This window comes from Haematobia irritans, chromosome 1, assembly GCF_050003625.1.
Source record: "Haematobia irritans isolate KBUSLIRL chromosome 1, ASM5000362v1, whole genome shotgun sequence".
Classification (NCBI taxonomy): Eukaryota; Metazoa; Arthropoda; class Insecta; order Diptera; family Muscidae; genus Haematobia; species Haematobia irritans.
The window spans coordinates 70792447-70814515 of record NC_134397.1 but is presented as its reverse complement, the minus strand read 5'-3'; the positions used below and the strand labels follow the sequence as shown (position 1 = coordinate 70814515).

Genomic DNA, 22069 nt, shown 5'->3' with positions numbered 1-22069 from the left:
TTCAACTGACTCGGATGAAATTTGCTCCTCCAAGTGGCTCCAAAACCAAATCTCGGGATCGGTTTATATGGGGGCTATATATGATTATGGACTGATATGGACCACTTTTCGCATGGTTGTTAAATGTCATATACTACCACCACGTACAAAATTTCAACCAGATCGGATGAATTTTGCTTCTCCAAAAGGCACCGGAGGTCAAATCTGGAGCCCGGTTTATATGGGGGCTATATATAATTATGAGCTGATATGAACCAATTCCTGCATGGCTGTTGGATACCATATACTAACATCACGTACCAAATTTCAACCGAATCGGATGAATTTTGCTCTTCCAAAGGGCTCCGGAGGTTAAATATGGGGGCTATATATAATTATTGACCGATGTGGACCAACTTTTGCATAGTTGTTAGAGACCATATACTAACACCATGTAGAAAATTTCAGCCGGATCGGACGAAACTTTATTCTGTTATAGGCTCCGCAAGCCAAATCTGGGGATCGGTTTATATGGGGGCTATATATAATTATGAACCGATGTGGACCAATTTTTGCGTAGTTGTTAGATACCATATACTAACACCATGTACCAAATTTCAGCCGGATCGGATGAAATTTGCTTCTCTTTGAGGCTCCGAAAACCCAATCGGGGGATCGGTTTATATGGGGGCTAAAGGGTGATACGGTCAAAATTTGGTCAAGGGAAAACGCGTGTAAATCGGTGAAATCGTTTATTTAAAAAATCAAATTAAATTTATTTTTCAAGTTAAATTAGTATAAAATTCAGGAAAAATATTCAGTTAGGCTTTCGCTTTTCCAAATCCGAATTGCCGGGCCTCACGCTTGACACCTGCCATCAGATTTTGTACAGCCACCTTGTCCACCTTCTTCGCCGCAGAAAACCAGTTTGCTTGAACTGCTGCTCGTCCTTAGCAGTTTTTTTTTGGTCTTCTTTAGGTTCCGCTTGGAAATAGCCCAGTATTTCTCAATTGGGCGGAGCTCTGGCGTGTTGGGAGGGTTCTTGTCCTTGGGAACCACCTGCACGTTGTTGGCGGCGTACCATTCCATGGCCTTTTTACCGTAATGGCAAGATGCCAAATCCGGCCAAAACAGTACGGAACAACCGTGTTTCTTCAGGAACGGCAGCAGACGTTTATTCAAACACTCTTTCACGTAAATTTCTTGGTTGACAGTCCCGGAAGCTATGAAAATGCCACAGGTAGATGGCTTGCCAATCCAGATATTTCTTTGCGAACTTTGACAGTTTTATGTGCTTGAAAATATCTGCTACCTTTCCCCTTCCTTTTGCTGTATAAAACTCCTGTCCCGGAAGCTGCTTGTAGTCGGCTTTGACGTAGGTTTCGTCGTCCATTACCACGCAGTCAAACTTCGTCAGCATCGTCGTGTACAGCCTCCGGGATCGCGCTTTGGCCGTCGTATTGTGTTTATCATCGCGATTTGGAGTCACTACCTTCTTGTAAGTCGATAGTCCGGCTCGTTTTTGGCTCGATGCACGGTTGTAGACGATACACCCAGCTTACTTGCGGCATCTCGGAGAGAGAGAGGTTAGGGTTTCGCTTGAAACTTCCGGCAACTCTCTTTGTCGTCTCAGCGGCTTCCGGTTTTCGATTTCCCCCCCGATCCAGACTTCCTGGCTGTCGACAAACGTACCCCAAACACTTTACTTATATTTGTAACGGTTGATTTGGCAACTTTTAGCGATTTTGCCAGCTTTGCGTGCGAGTAGCTCGGATTTTCGCGATGCGCGAGCAAAATTTTGATACGCTGCTCTTCTTGCTTGGACGGCATTTTGACAACTGTGAATTCCAAAATCAAAATAGGAGCAACATTCTACAGACACACACCTACAAAATGAGGGGTGTTCAGTACGTCAAGTTTATATTGACCAAATTTTGACCGTATATATAATTATGGACCGATGTGGTTTTGGGGGTCCGTTTATATGGGGGCTATACGTAAAAGTGGACCGATATGGCCCATTTGCAATACCATCCGACCTACATCAATAACAACTACTTGTGCCAAGTTTCAAGTTTCGTTCGGAAGTTAGCGTGATTTCAACAGACGGACGGACGGACATGCTCAGATCCACTCAGAATTTCACCACGACCCAGAATATATATACTTTATGTGGTCTTAGATCAATATTTCGATGTGTTACAAACGGAATGACAAAGTTAATATACCCCCCATCTTATGGTGGAGGGTATAAAAACGAATTTTGACAAAAAAATGTGTTTTTCTTTGTTAGACCGGGGACTTATCAGCCAACCTGTTATCAGAAATTTTCTTAATTCACATCAAAAACACTGAATTCGCATCATACCTTAAGAAGTGACGCATATTCAGTGCAACGGCTGTTAAAATGGTGGACATCCGTCCTATGACAAAATTCATCGCTTCTGCGCCAATTTTGGACCACTTCCGGACCAAAAAAAAAAAAAAAAATTTTCCCCTAAATTTTTGGCGACGCTTTTTTGCTGGGTAGACAAACAGATCTTAGAATTTTTCCCAGAACAAGAATATATACTTTATGGTATATAGTCGGAAATAGTTATTTTGATGTGTTACAATGGTGGTGGGTACAAAAATATTGTTGACGAGTGTTATGTTTAATTGCTGTAAAACAAAACCTTAAATAATTGCTTTGTGATGGAGTGCTAAAATGATCGATGATTAAACATCTTTGTGTGCCTGGAAGCGCAAAAATAACGATAAAGATGACTAGAAAACAATAGAAAATGAATACTACTGCGTCAAAATGATTTGACAGAGCAGAGAACCAAAAACCCATATCGAATTTTAAAATCAAAGGTATATAGAATCCAATTCCCTCAGTGCCTGATTAGGTTGTTTCGTCAGTAACCGCAATCAGTTTTTTTTTTTAAATTATTCACTTCCAGCAAATTTTGAGATAAATACAAGCCACACTTAAAGATATCACCAATTTCTCTGACGAATACATTTCACTATCGCAATTTATTGTGATCGTCATAAATACCCGATCGCATTTAACTTAACTATATAAAAAAATAAACATTGGAGTCAACTAATATGGCAAGTCAAGAGTCTTTGTTTTTCCAAGATTTATGATCAGTCGTGAAAAATTGTCAATTTTGATTTGATGAGTTGGGACATTGGATTGATTGATTTATGATATCTTTAGAATATAAATTTTTCTATTACCAGAGGTATCTTCCAAAGAGAAAGTTTTTTAAAAAATCTTCTAGTTCTTATTTAGAAGTGAAAGTTGAATATATCACACGGTCCTATTCCTCTTCCTCAACGAAAAGAATAAATGTTTTCAAAAGTTTACCTATCAAAGCCAAACTAACAACCCAGCAAAAAGCTAGAAAGTTCTACCAAAGCAATTACTTTTAGTATACCTCAAAAAATGTGCTTCCAGAAATAAGCTTAATTTCCATTAATTGTCAAAAAACTTGTTTTGAGGTACTTAAGCAACAAATTGAAAAAAAAATCTGAAAATCGAAAATACGAACAAATAAATTACTGTAAATTAAAAAATTTTAAGCAACATAAAGGGTGATACGTTCAAAATTTGGTCAAGGGTGTAAATCGGTGAAATCGTTTATTTAAAAAATCAAATTAAATTTCTTTTTCAAGTTCAATTTTCGCTTTTCCAAATCCGAATTGCCGGGCCTCACGCTTGACACCTGCCATCAGATTTTGTACAGCCACCTTGTCCACCTTCTTCGCCGCAGAAAGCCAGTTTGCCTTGAACTGCTGCTCGTCCTTAGCAGTTTTTTGGTCTTCTTTAGGTTCCGCTTGACAATAGCCCAGTATTTCTCAATTGGGCGGAGCTCTGGCGTGTTGGGAGGGTTCTTGTCCTTGGGAACCACCTGCACGTTGTTGGCGGCGTACCACTCCATGGCCTTTTTACCGTAATGGCAAGATGCCAAATCCGGCCAAAACAGTACGGAATAACCGTGTTTCTTCAGGAAAGGCAGCAGACGTTTATTCAAACACTCTTTCACGTAAATTTCTTGGTTGACAGTCCCGGAAGCTATAAAAATGCTGCTTTTCAAGCCACAGGTACAGAATGCTCGCCAAACCAGATATTTCTTTGCGAACTTTGACAGTTTTATGTGCTTGAAAATATCTCCTGTCCCGGAAGCTGCTTGTAGTCGGCTTTGACGTAGGTTTCGTCGTCCATTACCACACAGTCAAATTTCGTCAGCATCGTCGTGTACAGCCTCCGGGATCGCGCTTTGGAGTCACTACCTTCTTGTAAGTCGATAGTCCGGCTCGTTTTTTGGCTCGATGCACGGTTGTAGACGATACACCCAGCTTATTTGCGGCATCTCGGAGAGAGAGGTTAGGGTTTCGCTTGAAACTACCGGCAACTCTCTTTGTCGTCTCAGCGACTTCCGGGTTTCGATCTCCCCCCGATCCAGACTTCCTGGCTGTCGACAAACGTATCCCAAACACTTTAATTACATTTGTAACGGTTGATTTGGCAACTTTTAGCGATTTTGCCAGCTTTGCGTGCGAGTAGCTCGGATTTTCACGATGCGCGAGAAAAATTTTGATACGCTGGTCTTCTTGCTTGGACGGCATTTTGACAACTGCACGCAGAGAAGAAACATGATTGCCACAATCATATTCGAAGAGCAAAATAATATGATAGGAGCTATTTTTGCGGAGACCATGTAACATTTTAAACTGCAACCATGGTGGTTCAGTGAACATGGTTCTAAGAAAAATATAATTGTCCTCATCTAAAATGTTATTATATTGATAAAAATAATTTTGTTTGAATGAAAAGACAATGGTCACGATTTAAAATGTTATGGTATTCATTGAAAATGTTTTTCTCCTAGTTAAAAGAACATGGTCACAACCTAAAATGTTTTGATCTTTATGAAAAAACTTTTTTCATCGTCGAAAAAAGGACGCCACTTGAGAAAAGAAAACACAAAATTAACTTTATTTGTTTGTTTTTATTTATTTATAAACGAATTAATTGTTTATTTGTATTTATAATGCCGTTCAAGCAAACATCATATATTTTTACACACTCTATTTTATTTTATAAGTAATTATTTCATATTTACATCGTGCCCATCAAACGCAGACATCATGTAACTGCAAATAAAAATAAATGATCCATATAGCAAAATGCAGAACAAAAAACAGGTACATTTTTCAATTACACTTTCCTTTTTTGTGTTCACATAAAACCACGTGCCACTTCTGAATAAATAAATTAACACAAAACACAGTAAATCCATATTCTCCTTCCATTCCAAGAAACAATCAACACACGACTGACGCGCAAAATGAAAATCGTGTGTACCTGCTCAATGTTTTTATAAAATTATTTTCGCTGTAAAAAAGTTAAAAAATTAAATGGTCACGAAAATGTAAATGGTCTTTATGGCCATGTAATGGTTCTAGACATGTCTATACTTAACCTATAAAAATACTTTTTCCCCTGTAAAAAAGTAAAAAAATTGAATGGTCAGGTACATGATTTTCCCAACCATTTAATGGTCTCAAATTCTATCATTTAAATGATAGAACATGTTTGCGGTATTTGAGAACCATTCAAATGCTTATTGCCACCATACATTTTTCTACGCTCGAAAACTATTTTTACAAAGACAAAATACATGGTTTTCGCGGCAATTACATGCTCTAGATAAGCATTAAATGGATGCGGCAACCATGTCCAAACATGGTTTTTCTGTGCGTGTGAAGAGTGAATTCCAAAATCAAAATAGGAGCAACATTCTACACACACACACAAAATGAGGGGCGTTCAGGTTTTTTAAATGCAAAATTGAAAGAAGTACATCAAGTTTATATTGACCTAATTTTGACCGTATCACCCTTTAGGTCGTTAAAAAATGTATTTATTTTAAAGAAGCCGGATCTTTGGCTCGGAATCAATACCTTAAATCCTTAAGGGAAGGTCAAAATCTTTGGATCCAAGTAAATTTTTTTTGAGTGTGGCCACCAGCGTTGCCAGAATTGTTTCACCAAAAACCGCTAGATTTGCCCAAAAAATAGCTAAAAAAAGCTAAAAAATGCTAAAAAATAGCTAGAAAAAAGCTAAATTTTTTTGTATCAAAAGTCACATTTTTGATTGAAATTTAACAAACTTAAAGGCTTTATTTCACTTACAATGCCTCTTATTTTCATTTTAGTTCCACTTCTGTGAGACTGTAACAATATCTAAGGCATATTAGCTCTGTTTGCGTATTCGATACATTTTGATTACTATCACAAATTTTTTACTGGAAGTCCTCCGTTTTGTGGGAGCTACCTTCCCAACACCTCTATTTTATTTACTTGTTATTTTAAAATAATAAATGATCTAAGCATGCTTTAGATTTGGTAAAAAAATGATTTTTCTTTTTATTAAATAAAATTTTAGTTTGGATTTGAAATTGTGAAAATTTCGAAATACATTACTTTTATTTAAATTGTAGAAAATACTATCAAAGTGCCTATCAAAGTGCTTTAAAAACGTGCTAACGCCAACTTAAATTTCCAAATTCAGACTCGACTTCAAGTAGAAATTATTGTATATATACGTTTATAAAATAAAGTGTTGAAAAACATCTTCTATTTTTGAACGCTATTTTGGTTTGTGGTTAAGATGCAAAAACTCCTCACATTTAAAGACTATTTCATTAATTCTCCCTTCTTTCATGAAAACATACCCATTTTTAAGTTGAATCGCTTAATTATAAGGACAAAACGACTTTATCGTCTTTTGGACAAGGAAAACATAAAAGAAATTCACAAATGCTATTATAACCAAAATTCGCGTTCGTATTTTAAGGAGACGACAATATCTACTATTTTAATTTAGTAATATCGTAATAACTTTAGAATATTATAATAACATAAAAAGGATAAACGAGTCAAATGATAATATTCCCAATAATTTACTGACAGTTTATCTAACAAATTTGTATGGTAATAGTAGATTTAAAGTTTACGATAACTTTTATGTATATAATGAAAAAACTTTACAACAAGGTGTATTTGCTACAAAAATGGCCGCATAATGGCTGGACTCATTATTAATGTTTCAACTGTGCTTTGAAATATGTGGAAACCCTTATACTTGCAGCAAGGCTTAGATAAAAACGACGATTTATCCATATTTCAATAGAAACATGACGAAAATAAAAAAAGCCAAAAATAGCTAAAAGGGTCATGAAAAAATGCCAGAAAAAAAGCTAAAAGCTAAATGCATTTTTTTCCCGCTAAACGTCTTCAAAAAAAGCCAAATCTAGCGGGAAAAAAGCTAAAAACCTGCTATAGCCCTGCTAACTAAAAAAATACCCCATAAAGTATATATATTCTGGGTCGTGGGGAAATTCTGAGTCGATCTAAACATTTTCGTCCGTCCGTCGGACATGCTAACTTCCGAACAAAACCAGCTATCGACTTCAAAATTGGCACAAGTAGATATTATTGATGTAGGTCGGATGGTATTGCAAAAGGGCCATATCGGTCCACTTTTACGTATAGCCCCCATATAAACGGACCCCCAGATTTTGCTTGCGGAGCCTCCAAGAGTAGCATATTTCATCCGATCTGGCTGAAATTTGGTTAATGGTGTAAGTATATGGTCTTTAATAACTGTGCACAAATTGGTCCATACGTTCGATAATTATATATAGCCCCCATATAAACCGATCCTCAGATTTTACCTCCGGCGCCTCTTAGAGGAGCAAAATTCATCCGATCCGGTTGAAATTTATTACGTGGTGTTAGTATATGGCCTCTAACAACCATGCTAAAATTGGTCCATATCGGTCCATAATTATATAGCTCCAGATTTGTCCTCCGAAGCCTCTTGGAGGAGCAAAATTCATCCGATCCGGATTATATATAGCCCCCATATAAACCGATGAAATTTGGTACGTGGTGTTAGTATCTCTAACAACCGTGCAAAAATTGGCCCATATCGGTCAATAATTATATATAGCCTCCATATAAACCGATCCTCAGATTTGACCTACGGAGCCTCTTAGAGGTTGAACTTTGGTATATATATATATATATATATATATATATATATATATATATATATATATATATATATATATATATATATATATATATATATATATATATATATATATATATATATATATATATATATATATATATATATATATATATATATATATATATATATATATATATATATATATATATATATATATATATATATATATATATATATATATATATATATATATATATATATATATATATATATATATATATATATATATATATATATATATATATATATATAAGACACCTTGCCAACGGCAACTGTTACTGCAATTCAAGTAATTCGATTGTGGATGATAGTCTTCAGCATAAGTTTTTACGCAATCCATGGTGGAGGGTACATAAGCTTCGGCCCGGCCGAACTTACGGCCGTATATACTTGTTTTAAATTAAATTGAGTAAACCAGTTCAACCACAGCTTTATTTCATAAATATCAGACTTCAAACATTGCCATCGGCAACTGCTACCACAACCAAAGTAATTCGATTGTGCTTGAAAGTCTTTAGCGGAACTTTGTGCGGTTGTATATACTTGTTTAATTTTTATAAGAATGTAAAATCGCAAATAAGTTTTCAAATTCTGGTGGGGGCTAAAATTTTTCTGGGGGGTCTAAGTCCCCTCTCCAGAGTCCTTCCTACACTTATGCTCCCTTTGCAAAGTTACACGTAAATCCAATTACAATTTTGACCTCTATGGTTAAATATGTGGTTTAGGGTGCTGTGCCAATACTTATGCGTGGCACTGTATATGGGAGTTATATCTAAAACTGAACCGATTCCGATCATCCAAAATCAATAGGGTTCTTTACTGACCCAAAATAGATACTTGTGCTAAATTTGGAACTGCGACCTCGACTTTGAGTACAAAAATATATTCACAGACAGACGGACAGATCGACTCAGGGGCCGACCCTGAGCGATATTGTCAAAGACACCGTGTGTCTATCTCGTTGCTTACTAAATACAGGGGAAAACTGTTAGGTGAATTAAACTATTCATTTGAGGGCTGCATAAAATGTAATAACGTCTTTCCTACGTGGTTTCGCAAATCTCCTAAAATGCTGTAGCACAGTGTATGTTTAAAATTTGATTGATATTTAATAGACTTTTGTATTATGTGTGGTATGACAAAATAAACACTTGTTGAGATTGAATGATTATCAGTAAAATATAGAAATCCAAATAATGTTGAATGCCAATCGCATAGACCTGTATTAAAGATAGATGTTGAATAAAATCGAAATAAAAAAATACTTCATAAAAATAGATAATTTTCGTTCTAGTTTAGAAATTGATACTGAAAATTAAAAACAACAAGTATATACGGCCGTAAGTTCGGCCAGGCCGAATCTCCACCATGGATTGCGTAAGAACTTCTACTAAAGGCTGTCATCCACAATCGAATTACTTGGGTTGCGATAACACTTGCCGATGGCAAGGTATCGTAAAACTTTTTAACACTGTCTTCTAAATTGTAAGTTAGCCCATACGGGGTATATATTAAACAAAAAAAAGGCCGATTAAATACGTATATAATCTAGTTTGACAAAATTTTCTATAGAAATAAAATTTTGACAACATTTTCTATAGAAATGAAACCTTGACAAAATTTTCTATAGAAATAAAATTTTGACAAAATTTTCTATAGAAATAAAAATTTGACAAAATTTTCTATAGAAATAAAAACTTGACAAAATTTTCTATAGAAATAAAATGTTGACAAAATTTTCTATGGAAGTAAAATGTTGACAAAATTTTCTATAGCAATACAATTTTGACAAAAATTTCTATAGAAATAAAATGTTGACAAAATTTTGTATAGAAATAAAATGTTGACAAAATTTTGTATAGAAATAAAATGTTGACAAAATTTTCTACAGAAATAAATTTTTTAAAAAATGTTCTATAGAAATAAACTTTTGACAAACATTTCTATAGAAATAAACTTTTGACAAAACTTTCTATAGAAATGAAATTTTAACAAAACTTTCTATAGTCATAAAATTTGACAAAATTTTCTATGGAAATAAAGTTTTGGTAGATTGACAAAACTTTCTATAGTAATAAAATTTGACAAAATTTTCTATGGAAATAAAGTTTTGGTAGATTATTTTTGGCGATATGGACCAATTTTTGTGTAATAAGTCATCGGCTATATATAACTAAAGACCGATATGGACCAATTTTTACATGGCTGTTAGAGGCCATATATTGACAAAATGTACCAAATTTCAACCGTATCGGATGAATTTTGCTCTTCCAAGAGGCTCCGGAGGTCAAATCTGGGTATCGGTTTATATGGGGGCTATATATAATTATGGACCGATATGGACCAATTTTTGCATGGTTGTTAAAAACCGTATACTAAGACCACGTACTAAATTTCAACCGGATCGGATGAATTTTGCTCCTCCAAGAGGCTCCGGTGGTCAAATATGGGGATCGGTTTATATGGGAGCTATATATAATTATGGACCGATATGGACCAATTTTTGCATGGTTGTTAGAGGCCGTATACTAACATCAGGTACCAAATTTCAACCGGATCGGATGAATTTTGCCCCTCCAAAAGTCTCCGGAGGTCAAATCTGGGGATCGGTTTATATGGGGGCTATATATAATTATGGACCAATAAAGACCAATTTTTGCATGGTTATTAGAGACCATATACTAACATCAGGTACCAAATTTCAATCGGATCGGATGAATTTTGCCCCTCCTAGAGGCTCCGGAGGTCAAATCTGGGGATCGGTTTATATGGGGGCTATATATAATTATGGACCGATATGGACCAATTTTTGCATGGTTGTTAGAGACCGTATACTAAGACCACGTACTAAATTTCAACAGGATCGGATGAATTTTGCTGCTCCGGGAGGCTCCCCAAGCCAAATTTGGGGATCGGTTTATATGGGGGCTATACGTAAACGTGGTCCGATATGGCCCATTTTCAATACCATCTGACCTACATCAATAACAACTACTTGTGCCAAGTTTCAAGTCGATAGCTTGTTTCGTTCGGAAGTTAGCGTGATTTCCACAGACGGACGGACAGCCGGACAGACGGACAGACGGACGGACGGACAGACGGACAGACGGACAGACGGACAGACGGACGGACGGACGGACATGCTTAGATCGACTCAGAATTTCACCACGACCCAGAATATATATACTTTATGGGGTCTTAGAGCAATATTTCGATGTGTTACAAACGGAATGACAAAGTTAATATACCCCCATCCTATGGTGGAGGGTATAAAAATGAAAAAAATCACAGATAGCCAAATATTTTTCCAATTCCAAACAAACGATTTAGTTTAATTTCATCGTTGATTTTGTGAACATTGTTGATTAAAATGAAAATTTTCGTTTTGTTTTCATTTCATTTTAGATATTGACCAAAACTCCCAGAACAGAACAGAAAATAAAAGAAAAACAAAAACTCGCTCGATGATTGTTTTAAAAATAATTTTATTGGAAATTTACAATTTAAATGCGATAACGTGATAATTCAGGACTATCCTCGAACCTCTTCCTCAACTGAACCAAGCTTCCCGGTCTACAATATTTGGTATTACTACGGCAGCAACTATACTCTACTCCTCCCATTCCTACCTCCCATCTACTATAATACCCGCAAAAATAAATCTCCCTAGAACGAATTTCATTTCATATACGACGTAACAAAAGTGTTTCTCCTAACATGATTGTTGATAAATCGGAAAATATAGGCGAACATGCCTGGACCAAATTACTCGATGATAAGGAGACTTCAGGAAAAGGTGCTGTGATCGTTAAGATGTCCAATAAAAACGAAAATAGTCTAAGACACGATAAACTCAATATAAAAAATCTTAAGGAAAATAGTCCACTGACGGCCAATCTTGTGGACACACCCGCCAAAGAATCCCTGGGTGATGATATCATGGGCGATGGGGGCAATGGAAGCGGTTGCGGCTCTCTGGGGGCCAAAGATGTTAATGAATGCACCAAATTGAATGTGAATTCCACCAATGGTGGTGGCAATGGCGAGGAGAAAAACGTTCAAATACAACGTAAAGAATCTATACTCGGTACATTCCATAGACATTTAAGGAGATCCATAAAGGCTGTTAGTGAATCACCGGGACCTATAACAAGGTGAGTAACCCAAAACAGCGTTTAATGACCTACACCTAGTAGATACTGCTCATAGTTACCTTGAAATGGGGGGTGTTCTATTCTATGACCTAATTTCCTATTTCATATGAATTCCAATCATATTATAACCTTGAAAATGACGTCAAAGTCATTATGGCTAATTGGCGAAAAAAAAATGACCAATTGGATTTCTTTTAGAAAATCGTGTGGATTGCCGTGATTCCATCTTGGCTTGTCTAAATATTTTCATTTGGCATATCAATATTTATTTTAAATTTTGACGTGTGAATAGGTTTTCTATTTTCTATACAAATTTATTTTCATTTGTGTTTTTGTTGTTTTTTTTTTTTTTTTGGTTGCAAGCAAAATTTCCACAAAATATTTGTAAAAGTCCAATTTTGATTTACTTTATCGACTGATGAACATTTGCAATTTTGCAAAATTTATTTCATTTATTCTTAGCAATCATCGAACTATGCGTAGTGATTCATAAATCTCTTGCAAATTGCTAATGGAAATAGGATTATTGCATATACCTTAGGGTGGGTCAGTTTATGCGATTTTCAATAGAATTCAGAATCACAATCAATAAAATTCAGAATCACATCCTAAATCCACATATGAAATTGTTTCCTTATAGTTGAAATCAGGGATGTAAAGTTGGTAGCATTGTACTAAATTTGGTACATCCTTTCTTCCAAAAGTACAATTGTATTACACTGACCTATTTGACACAATTTGGAATATTCATTTTGTCTTCAAAATACTTTAGAAGTCCCAGCGGCAATTTATAATAATTTTGTTCAATATAAATTATATTGTTCATAGCATTTAGGTACTGACTAAATTACAGTCAAATGGGATAAAAATTGTCCATTTAAAATCTGTGTGTTATCTGTATTTACCATCTGTGTGTTATCTGTATTTACCATCTGGCAATAGAATACAATATTTCGGAAGATTAAATGAAAACATCATATGTGACATATTCAAGAAATCAGATATGGACTCCACGAAGACCATTTTTATACCCTTGACCACTACTGTGGTACAGGCATAAGCGTAGGAAGGCCTCTGGGGAGGGGGCTTAGACCCCCCCAGAAAAATTTTAGCCCCCCCCCCAGAATTTGAAACTCTATGATTTTCCATTTTTCAATAAATGTCATTTTTATAAAAATTAAACAAGTATATACAATCGCACAAAGTTCCGCTAAAGACTTTCATGAACAATCGAATTACTTGGGTTGTGGTAGCAGTTGCCGATGGCAATGTTTCAAGTCAGATATTTATGAAATAAAGCTGTGGTTGAACTTATGATTGATTTAGTTTAGTCAATTTAATTAAACAAATAGTAATTGATATTAAAACTATTTTTTCATAAATTAATATCTTAATAATGCTGCGAAAAAGCGTCGCCAAAAAAGTAGTGAAAATGTTCTTTTTGGTCTAGAAGTGGTGCAAAATTGGCGGAGAAGCAATGAATGTAATATGAGCTTGTCATGGGACAAATGTCCACCGTTTCAACAGCCGTTGCAATGAATTTGCATCACTTCTTAATGTGAGATCCTAATTCAGTGTTTTGAATGTGAATTAAAAAAATTTGTGATATTTTCCTAAATAAATAATTTTTATATTGTTTTTATGATTTTAATGCATTCTGACGCTTGTTTGAAACGTTTTTCCTCGAACAATTTCCAAAATTATCGATTTTTCTATAATGGATTTAGCAGTTTTGTGGCAAAATTTGAATAATTTGTACCAATTTATTTATTCTTACTCTTTGTTTAAACTATTTGAAAAAAAAGAAAACAAAAAATTACACATTAAAATATGAAAAAAATCAAGTAAAAAAACTTCCTGTGTAGTTAAAATAATTGAGGACATTTTTGGAAGTACTTTAGAACAACTCACAATTTTTTTGCTGGGAAAAGTGTGGAACTACTTTTAGTTGCTTTATTATAAATTAATAGACGAGTTATTTTGATGTCTAATTTTTTATTAAATTTTATGAAATAAAACATTAATTGAACCTATAAGTTTAGTCCATAAATTTTTAGCTAGGGGGGCTATAGTCCCCCCTAGGAAAATTGTCTAGCTACGCTAATGGGTACAGGGTATAATAAGTTTGTGCATTTGTATGTAACGCCAAGAAGGAAAAGTCTGAGACCCATCGTTTAGTATACCGATCGTTGTAGAATTAAATTCTGAGTCGATTTAGCTATGTCCGTCCGTCTGTCTGTATATGAAATGTTGTGTGCAAAGTACAACTCGCAGTTTAAGTCCGATCGTCCTCAAATTTGGCGCAGAGCTTTACATTGGCTAAAAGACAATCGCTATTAATTTTGAAAAAAATCGGTTCAGATTTAGATATAGCTGCCATATATATTTATCACCGACCTGTTCATAATTGACGTATTTATCAACGTATTTTCTCAAAATATCGGGCAGCCAAATATTTTGGGGCTTTCGTAAGATATGCAAAATATCAGCCAAATCGGTTCAGATTTAGATATAGCTCCCATATATATCTTTCGTCCGATTTGAACTTATATGGCCAAAAAAAAGCCAGAGTTTTGTCCTGATTTGCTTCAAATTTTGCACAAGGAGCACGTTTAATGGTATTGTTAATTGTGCTAAATTTGGTTGAAATCGCTTCAGATTTAGATATAACTCCCGTATATATCTTTCGTCCGATTTCGACTAATATGACGGCAAAAGCCAGATTTGCTTAAAATTTGCACAAGGAGTATGTTTAAGAGTATCATTCAGTGTGCAAAATTTGGTTAAAATCAGTTCAGATTTAGATATAGCTCCCATATATATCTTTCCCGAGTTAGACTCATGTGGCCTCAAAAGCCAGAGGTTTGCCCTGATTTGCTTAAAATTTTGCACAAGGAGTATCGTTAAGCGTGTCACATTTGGTTCAAATCGGTTCAGATTTTGATATAGCTCCCATATATATCTTTCGTTCGGCTTCAAAAGCCAGAGACTTGCCCTGAGTTGCTTCAAATTTTGTATAAGGAGTACGTTTAATAGTATCGTTAAGTGTGCCAAATTTGGTTAAAATCGGTTCAGATTTAGATATAGCTCCCATATATATCTTTCGCCTGATTTACACCCGTATGACCACGGAGGCCAAAATTATTCTCCCATTTAAGTTTTTTGTTGAGATAGCAGGATTATTATTCTAACAATGCATGCCAAATTTGGTCAAAATCGGTTCATATTTAGATATAGCTCCCATATAGGGGATATAGCTCCCAGAGTAGGGGAAATATGGTAGAATGTTTCATATTTTAGATCCATTTTCAATGGGAGTTTCCTCCAATTGACTCGATAGTTTCCACAGAGAATACATTTAATATGCTATTTAAGTGTGCCATCTTGATCTAATATGGCCAAGATACCCACATTTTACACAAAATTCTGTGATGATTTCCCCATGTCGTAGTCATATCCTACACACTGTAATGCCAAACTTTCCACAGAATGGTCGAATTTTAAATAAAGCTCCGACTTGTGAAAATATCGCCCGATTGGCCAAATAATATATCACAAGCCACAATTGACCACATATCTTGGCGAGATTTAACCAATATCCTTGTAAAATCGCCACTGCTGAGTAGCAAAAATTGTAAATATTACTCAAATTGTCCTATATCTCGAATACATATGTATCGCCCGATAAATCATAAATGCTCTTTTGAACAATTGCATCAAAATTGCTCTAGCTTTATATTTCCCATATTTTTTTACTAACACTGTGTTTCATCCCAGGGTGTTAGCCCATTTAATTTTTAATTCTAGCGATTTTGTAGAAGTACAAAAAATTTTCTCCAAATCGTTTCAGATATAAATATTTGTATATGGGAATATAAACCTTGATAATAACTCCCAACAAATTTCAAGGAGTTGAGATGGTAAATTTTGGTCTACATAATGATGAAGGGTATAATATAGTCGGCCCCGCCCGACTTTAGACTTTACTTACTTGTTAAATGGAAAATATATTTTTGGGATTTTATGAAAATATTTCCATTGAACTCTAGTCTTGATACTGAGATAATGTAGAAACTTTTGTCATATCATGGACATCTCCTGAGCGAAAAATTGCGGAGCGAACCCTTTTTTGGCCGGAGCAAAGCGGAGCGGGAGCGATATTTTTAAAACCAGGAGCGGAGCGATTTCCAAAAGAAAAGCCGCTACGCTCCGAAAAACAAATATTACATTTAATCAAATGTGATGTTAATTTCTTTTTATTTCGTTTACTCTGGTACACATTTTGCACAAAGAGTACAATTGATAGTGTGGCAATGAGGTCAAATTTGGTTAAAATCGGTTAAAATTTAGATATAGCCCGATATCCACATATACGGTCCCAGAAGCCAGGGGCCAAAGTTGTACTTCAATTACATGAAGTTTTGTACACACCCTCACAAAAAATCGCTTCTGTAACATATACTCCCAAACATATTTTGCTTCAAGCATATACATTTTTGGGTATTGCCCAAAAATTTATATGTTTGATCTCTACCAATATATAATATGTTTGAAAGCATATTGGTCTAAACAATATATGTTTGGGTAGTCTAAGTTCCAAACATTTTGTATTTTTGCATCCAAATTCAATAATGTTGTCTTCCAAAAAACAATATGTTATTATGTGACCATATAATATGTTTGGAAGCATTTTGCACCCAAAAATATTATATGCTTAAAAAAAAATCTCCCAAACAATATTGTGCTCAAAATTTTATTTATTTATTTATATATTTACAATCATAATGGTTTTACAATTCATAAAGGTTTTCGACCTGAATGCTCAAAATTTGGTTTCTGCCCAATTGTATATTCCCCGACATCTTTCTCACTTCCACGAGATTTTTAGTTCTTAGCACCTTTTTCTGTAATACAAACATTGTAGATGAAATTATTCAATTTTATGAAATTATTCAATTTTATGATTTTTTTTTATTTTAATTTTACCTTTTGCCGGACGGGGATTCGAACAGCGGACCACACAGTTTGTAAGGATCAAAGAAGTAGCTGATCAATTGCCCAAGGAAAAATAAAATGTTAATTTTGTAATAACAAGCAACAACCACCAACTTAATTCAATATCGCTTCCTGTTAAATAGCGCTCCAAGCTACTAAACACATATATGTTTATAGGCTATTTCTAAATTAATATATGTTTGCAGCCAAGCATATTATATTTACAAACATTTTATGTCCCAAACATAATATGTTCTAACATATTAACATATATGTCCCAAACTGTTATGCTAGTTTATGAACATTATATGCTTGTACTCAAAAATATTGTGTTTAAAAATTTGTGTTCCAAACATATAATGTTTATAGCCAAACATAAGAAAAACAGTCTTTTTCATCCGTGCAGGGAGTAGAACAAATATTCCTATTATGCATGCCAAATTTGGTTGACATCGGTTCAGATTTATATATAGCTCCCACAATAGGTTGGCTGATAAGTCCCCGGTCTAACAAAGAAAAATACATTTTTTTCAAAATTCGTTTTTATTATTCAACATAGTTCCCTTCAAGAGCGATGCAACGATTATAACGACCTTCCAATTTTTTGATACCATTTTGGTAGTACTCCTTCGGTTTTGCCTCAAAATAGGCCTCAGTTTCGCCGATCACCTCTTCATTGCAGCCAAATTTTTCCCCTGCGAGCATTCTTTTGAGGTCTGAGAACTAGAAAAAGTCGCTGGGGGCCAGATCTGGAGAATACGGTGGGTGGGGAAGCAATTCGAAGCCCAATTCATGAATTTTAGCCATCGTTCTCAATGACTTGTGGCACGGTGCGTTGTCTTGGTGGAACAACACTTTTTTCTTCTTCATATGTGGCCGTTTTGCCGTGATTTCGACCTTCAAACGCTCCAATAACGCCATATAATAGTCACTGTTGATGGTTTTTCCCTTCTCAAGATAATCGATAAAAATTATTCCGTGCGCATCCCAAAAAACAGAGGCCATTACTTTACCAGCGGACTTTTGAGTCTTTCCACGCTTCGGAGACGGTTCACCGGGCGCTGTCCACTCAGCCGACTGTATTACGAGTTAACAGCTGCAAACACCGCTCATAATCATCAACACGTTGTTGTTTTTGATCAAATGTGAGCTCGCGCGGCACCCATTTTGCACAGAGCTTCCGCATATCCAAATATTGATGAATGTATGTCCAACAAGTTCCTTTGATATCTTTAAGATCTCTGCTATCTCGATCAACTTAATTTTACGGTCATTCAAAATCATTTTGTGCATTTTTGTGATGTTTTCGTCGGTAACCACCTCTTTCGGGCGTCCACTGCTTTCACCGTCCTCCGTGCTCATTTCATCACGCTTGAATTTTGCATACCAATAAATTATTGTTGATTTCCCTGGGGTAGAGTCCGGAAACTCATTATCAAGCCAAATTTTAGCTTCCACCGTATTTTTTCCCCCTTCAGAAAACAGTATTTTATCAAAACACGAAATTCCTTTTTTTCCATTTTTTTCACAATAACAAAAGTTGCTTCACAAAAGACGCTCTATCTCACAAACTAATTGACCTACAGACGTCAAACTTTGACACGAATCATTTGAAGGTTGGTAATATATAAAAATAATATGCATTTAATACTAGCGATGCCATCTATATGTCAGACTTATCAGCCAACCTGTTATCTATTTTTCGCCCGATTTTGAATCGTATGACCATGGAGACCAAAGTTTCACTCCGAATATTTTGAAATTGTGCGCAGAGAGTACAATTAGCCTTTTAGCAAAGTGTGCCAAAGTGTGCCAAACTGTGCCAAGTTGGTCAAAATCGGTTAAGATTGAGACAAAGCCGCCATATACTATATGTTTCCCGTTTTAGTCAAATATGGTCAAAATACGGACATTTTCAATTTAAAATCGCCACTGCTAAGTGCAAACATTACATTACAAATTTTCGCATACTTCTAATACGTAGCTAACAACCTATAAATCATAATTGCACACATAATTGTTCTTCTGAAAAACCTACAGAATCTAGACCCCAACCTCCAGATTTCTAATTTCATGCTAATACCTCTAAATTTCCAATATCAGGTAAATTGAGTAAAAACTGCGGTTTCTATTAGCCCAAGAAGTAAAATCGGGAGATCGGTCTATATGGGGGCTGTACCAAACCATCGACCAATACTAACAATTTTCAGCACAACTCTCTATGGTCCTAAAATATCTCTATATTTCTAATTTCAGGCAAATTGGATAAAAACTTCGGTTTCTATAAGCCTAAGACCCGAAATCGGGGGATCGGTTTATATGGGAGCTATATAAAAACCTGGACAGAAATATCCCATCTTCGAACTTAGTCTGCGTGCAGACCAAAGACGAATCTGTGTCAAATTTTAGGACGATAGCGCTATTATTGAAGGCTGTAGCGTGATTACCAAAGACAGACGGACATGCTTATATAGTCTTACAATTTCTTCATGATAAAAAATATATATACTTTATATAGGCGAAAATCGATACTTCGAGATGTTACAAACGGAATGGCAAACTTATTATACTCCAATCACCATTCTATGATGGTGGGTATAAAAAATAATTTTCTCCAAGAAAGAGCGGAGCGAAATTTTTTCCCGGAGCGGAGCGATTTTTTCTCTCCGGAGCGGAGCGAAAAAAATGGACCGCACCGAATCTCTGATTTCACTAAAGCGAATTTAACTTTATTTTAGTTCATGGTATTACTATTTTGAAGAAAGTTTCCTTTACTCTAATAATTTTTGCGTACGTTATTTAAATGATCTAAAAAACGGGAAAAAATTATACACAAATGAAGCATAAAAATTTATTAATTCGTTATTCTCAAGAAATAGTTCATTATTTCTTGAAATTTGTACATTTTACTACAAATGCGCAGATCTTAAACTGCATATGGCAATAAAGATATTCGTCATTTTTGAACTTACTTCAAAGTACAAAATTTTATTTAACAAGTGAAAAAAATTAATTATGTGTAATAAATTTTCTTGAAATTGTTGAAACATTTTTACTTATTTTTGTAATATCGGCGTTTGATTTATGTTTAGTTAAAATTTTCTAAAAATAATCTAAATTTTCTAAAATTTACCAAACTTTTTCTTTCTAGTGGTTTCACTGTTTTTTTTTCAGTGTAGCTGTCCGTCTGTCTGTCTGTGAACATCTTTTTGTGATCAAAGTCTAGGACGAAGTTATAGTCCAATCGACTTCAAATTTGGCGCAAGTATGTGTGTTTTAGGTCAGAATAGAACTCTATTGATTTTGGAAGAAATCGGTTCAGATTTAAATATAGCTCCCATATATATCTTTCGTCCGATTTACACAGAGACACACACAGAGACAAAATTTTAACTCCGATTTTCGTGAAATTTTGCACAGGGACAGAGAATGAAGCTGACCCATTTTTGTTGGCGGCGGCTGGCACTAAATTGTTGGCTAAGTCGATATAAATTAGTCTATTCGCCAGAGGGCAATTATCCATTATAAAATAGATTTGCAGTTACACGAATGTCAATCAGATTAGTTGTACAACCAATTTTACAATCAAATTTCCATTCATTCACATTTTCTGAGCTAAATTTTTGCAAAATTATTATAGCAACTCGATCCTGATTGATTGTGGGTGGAGGGTTCAAAATTTTAGCCAAACATACAACAGTTATTAAATTAAATTTTCCTGATTTAAATCAATATTTTTATACCCTCCACCATAGGATGGGGGGTATATTAACTTTGTCATTCCGTTTGTAACACATCGAAATATTGCTCTAAGACCCCATAAAGTATATATATTCTGGGTCGTGGTAAAATTCTGAGTCGATCTGAGCATGTCCGTCCGTCCGTCTGTTGAAATCACGCTAACTTCCGAACGAAACAAGCTATCGACTTGAAACTTGGCACAAGTAGTTGTTATTGATGTAGGTCGGATGGTATTGCAAATGGGCCATATCGGTCCACTTTTACGTATAGCCCCCATACAAACGGACCCCCAAATTTGGCTTGCAGACCCTCTAAGAGAAGCAAATTTCATCCGATCCGGCTGAAATTTGGTACATGGTGTTAGTATATCGTCTCTAACACCATGCAAAAATTGGTTCACATCGGTCCATAATTATATATAGACCCCATATAAACCGATCCCCCGATTTGGCTTTCGGAGCCTCTAAGAGAAGCAAATTTCATCCGATCGGGCTGAAATTTGGTACATTGTGTAAGTATATGGTCTTTAACAACCATGCACATTGGTCCACATCGGTCCATAATTATATAGAGCCCCCATATAAACCGATCTCCCGATTTAGCTTGTGGAGACTCTAAGAGAAGCAAATTTCATCCGATCCGGCTGAAATTTGGCATATGGTGTTAGTATATGGTATCTAACAACCACGCAAAAATTGGTCCAAATCGATCTATAATTATATATAGCCCCCATATAAACCGATCCCCCGATTTGGCTTTCGGAGCCTCTAAGAGAAGCAAATTTCATCCTATCGGGCTGAAAGTTGGTATATAGTGTTAGTATATGGTCTCTAACAACCATGCAAAAATTGGTCCACATCGGTCAATAATTATATATAGCCCCCATATAAACCGATCCCAAATTTGGCTTGTGGAGCCTCTAAGAGAAGAAAATTTCATCCGATCCGGCTGAAATTTGGTACACGGTGTTAGTATATGGTCTCTAACAAGTATGCAAAAATTGGTCTACATTGGTCTATAATTATATATAGCCCCCATATAAACCGATCCCCCGATTTGGCTTGCGGAGCCTCTAAGAGAAGCAAATTTCATCCGATCCTGCTGA

At 35.3% G+C, this 22069-nt stretch overlaps 1 protein-coding gene across 2 annotated transcripts in view; it reads left to right on the top strand.

Annotated features, from left to right (window-relative positions):
• Positions 1–22069, top strand: part of Irk1 (Inwardly rectifying potassium channel 1) — a 192252-nt gene that overhangs the window by 22039 nt on the left and 148144 nt on the right. For both annotated transcript variants that reach the window (XM_075290700.1, XM_075290699.1), the window contains exon 2: positions 11480–12228. In XM_075290700.1, the coding sequence (XP_075146815.1) occupies positions 11792–12228 (437 nt within the window). In that variant the 5' untranslated portion in view covers positions 11480–11791. The remainder of the gene's footprint in view (positions 1–11479; positions 12229–22069) is intronic.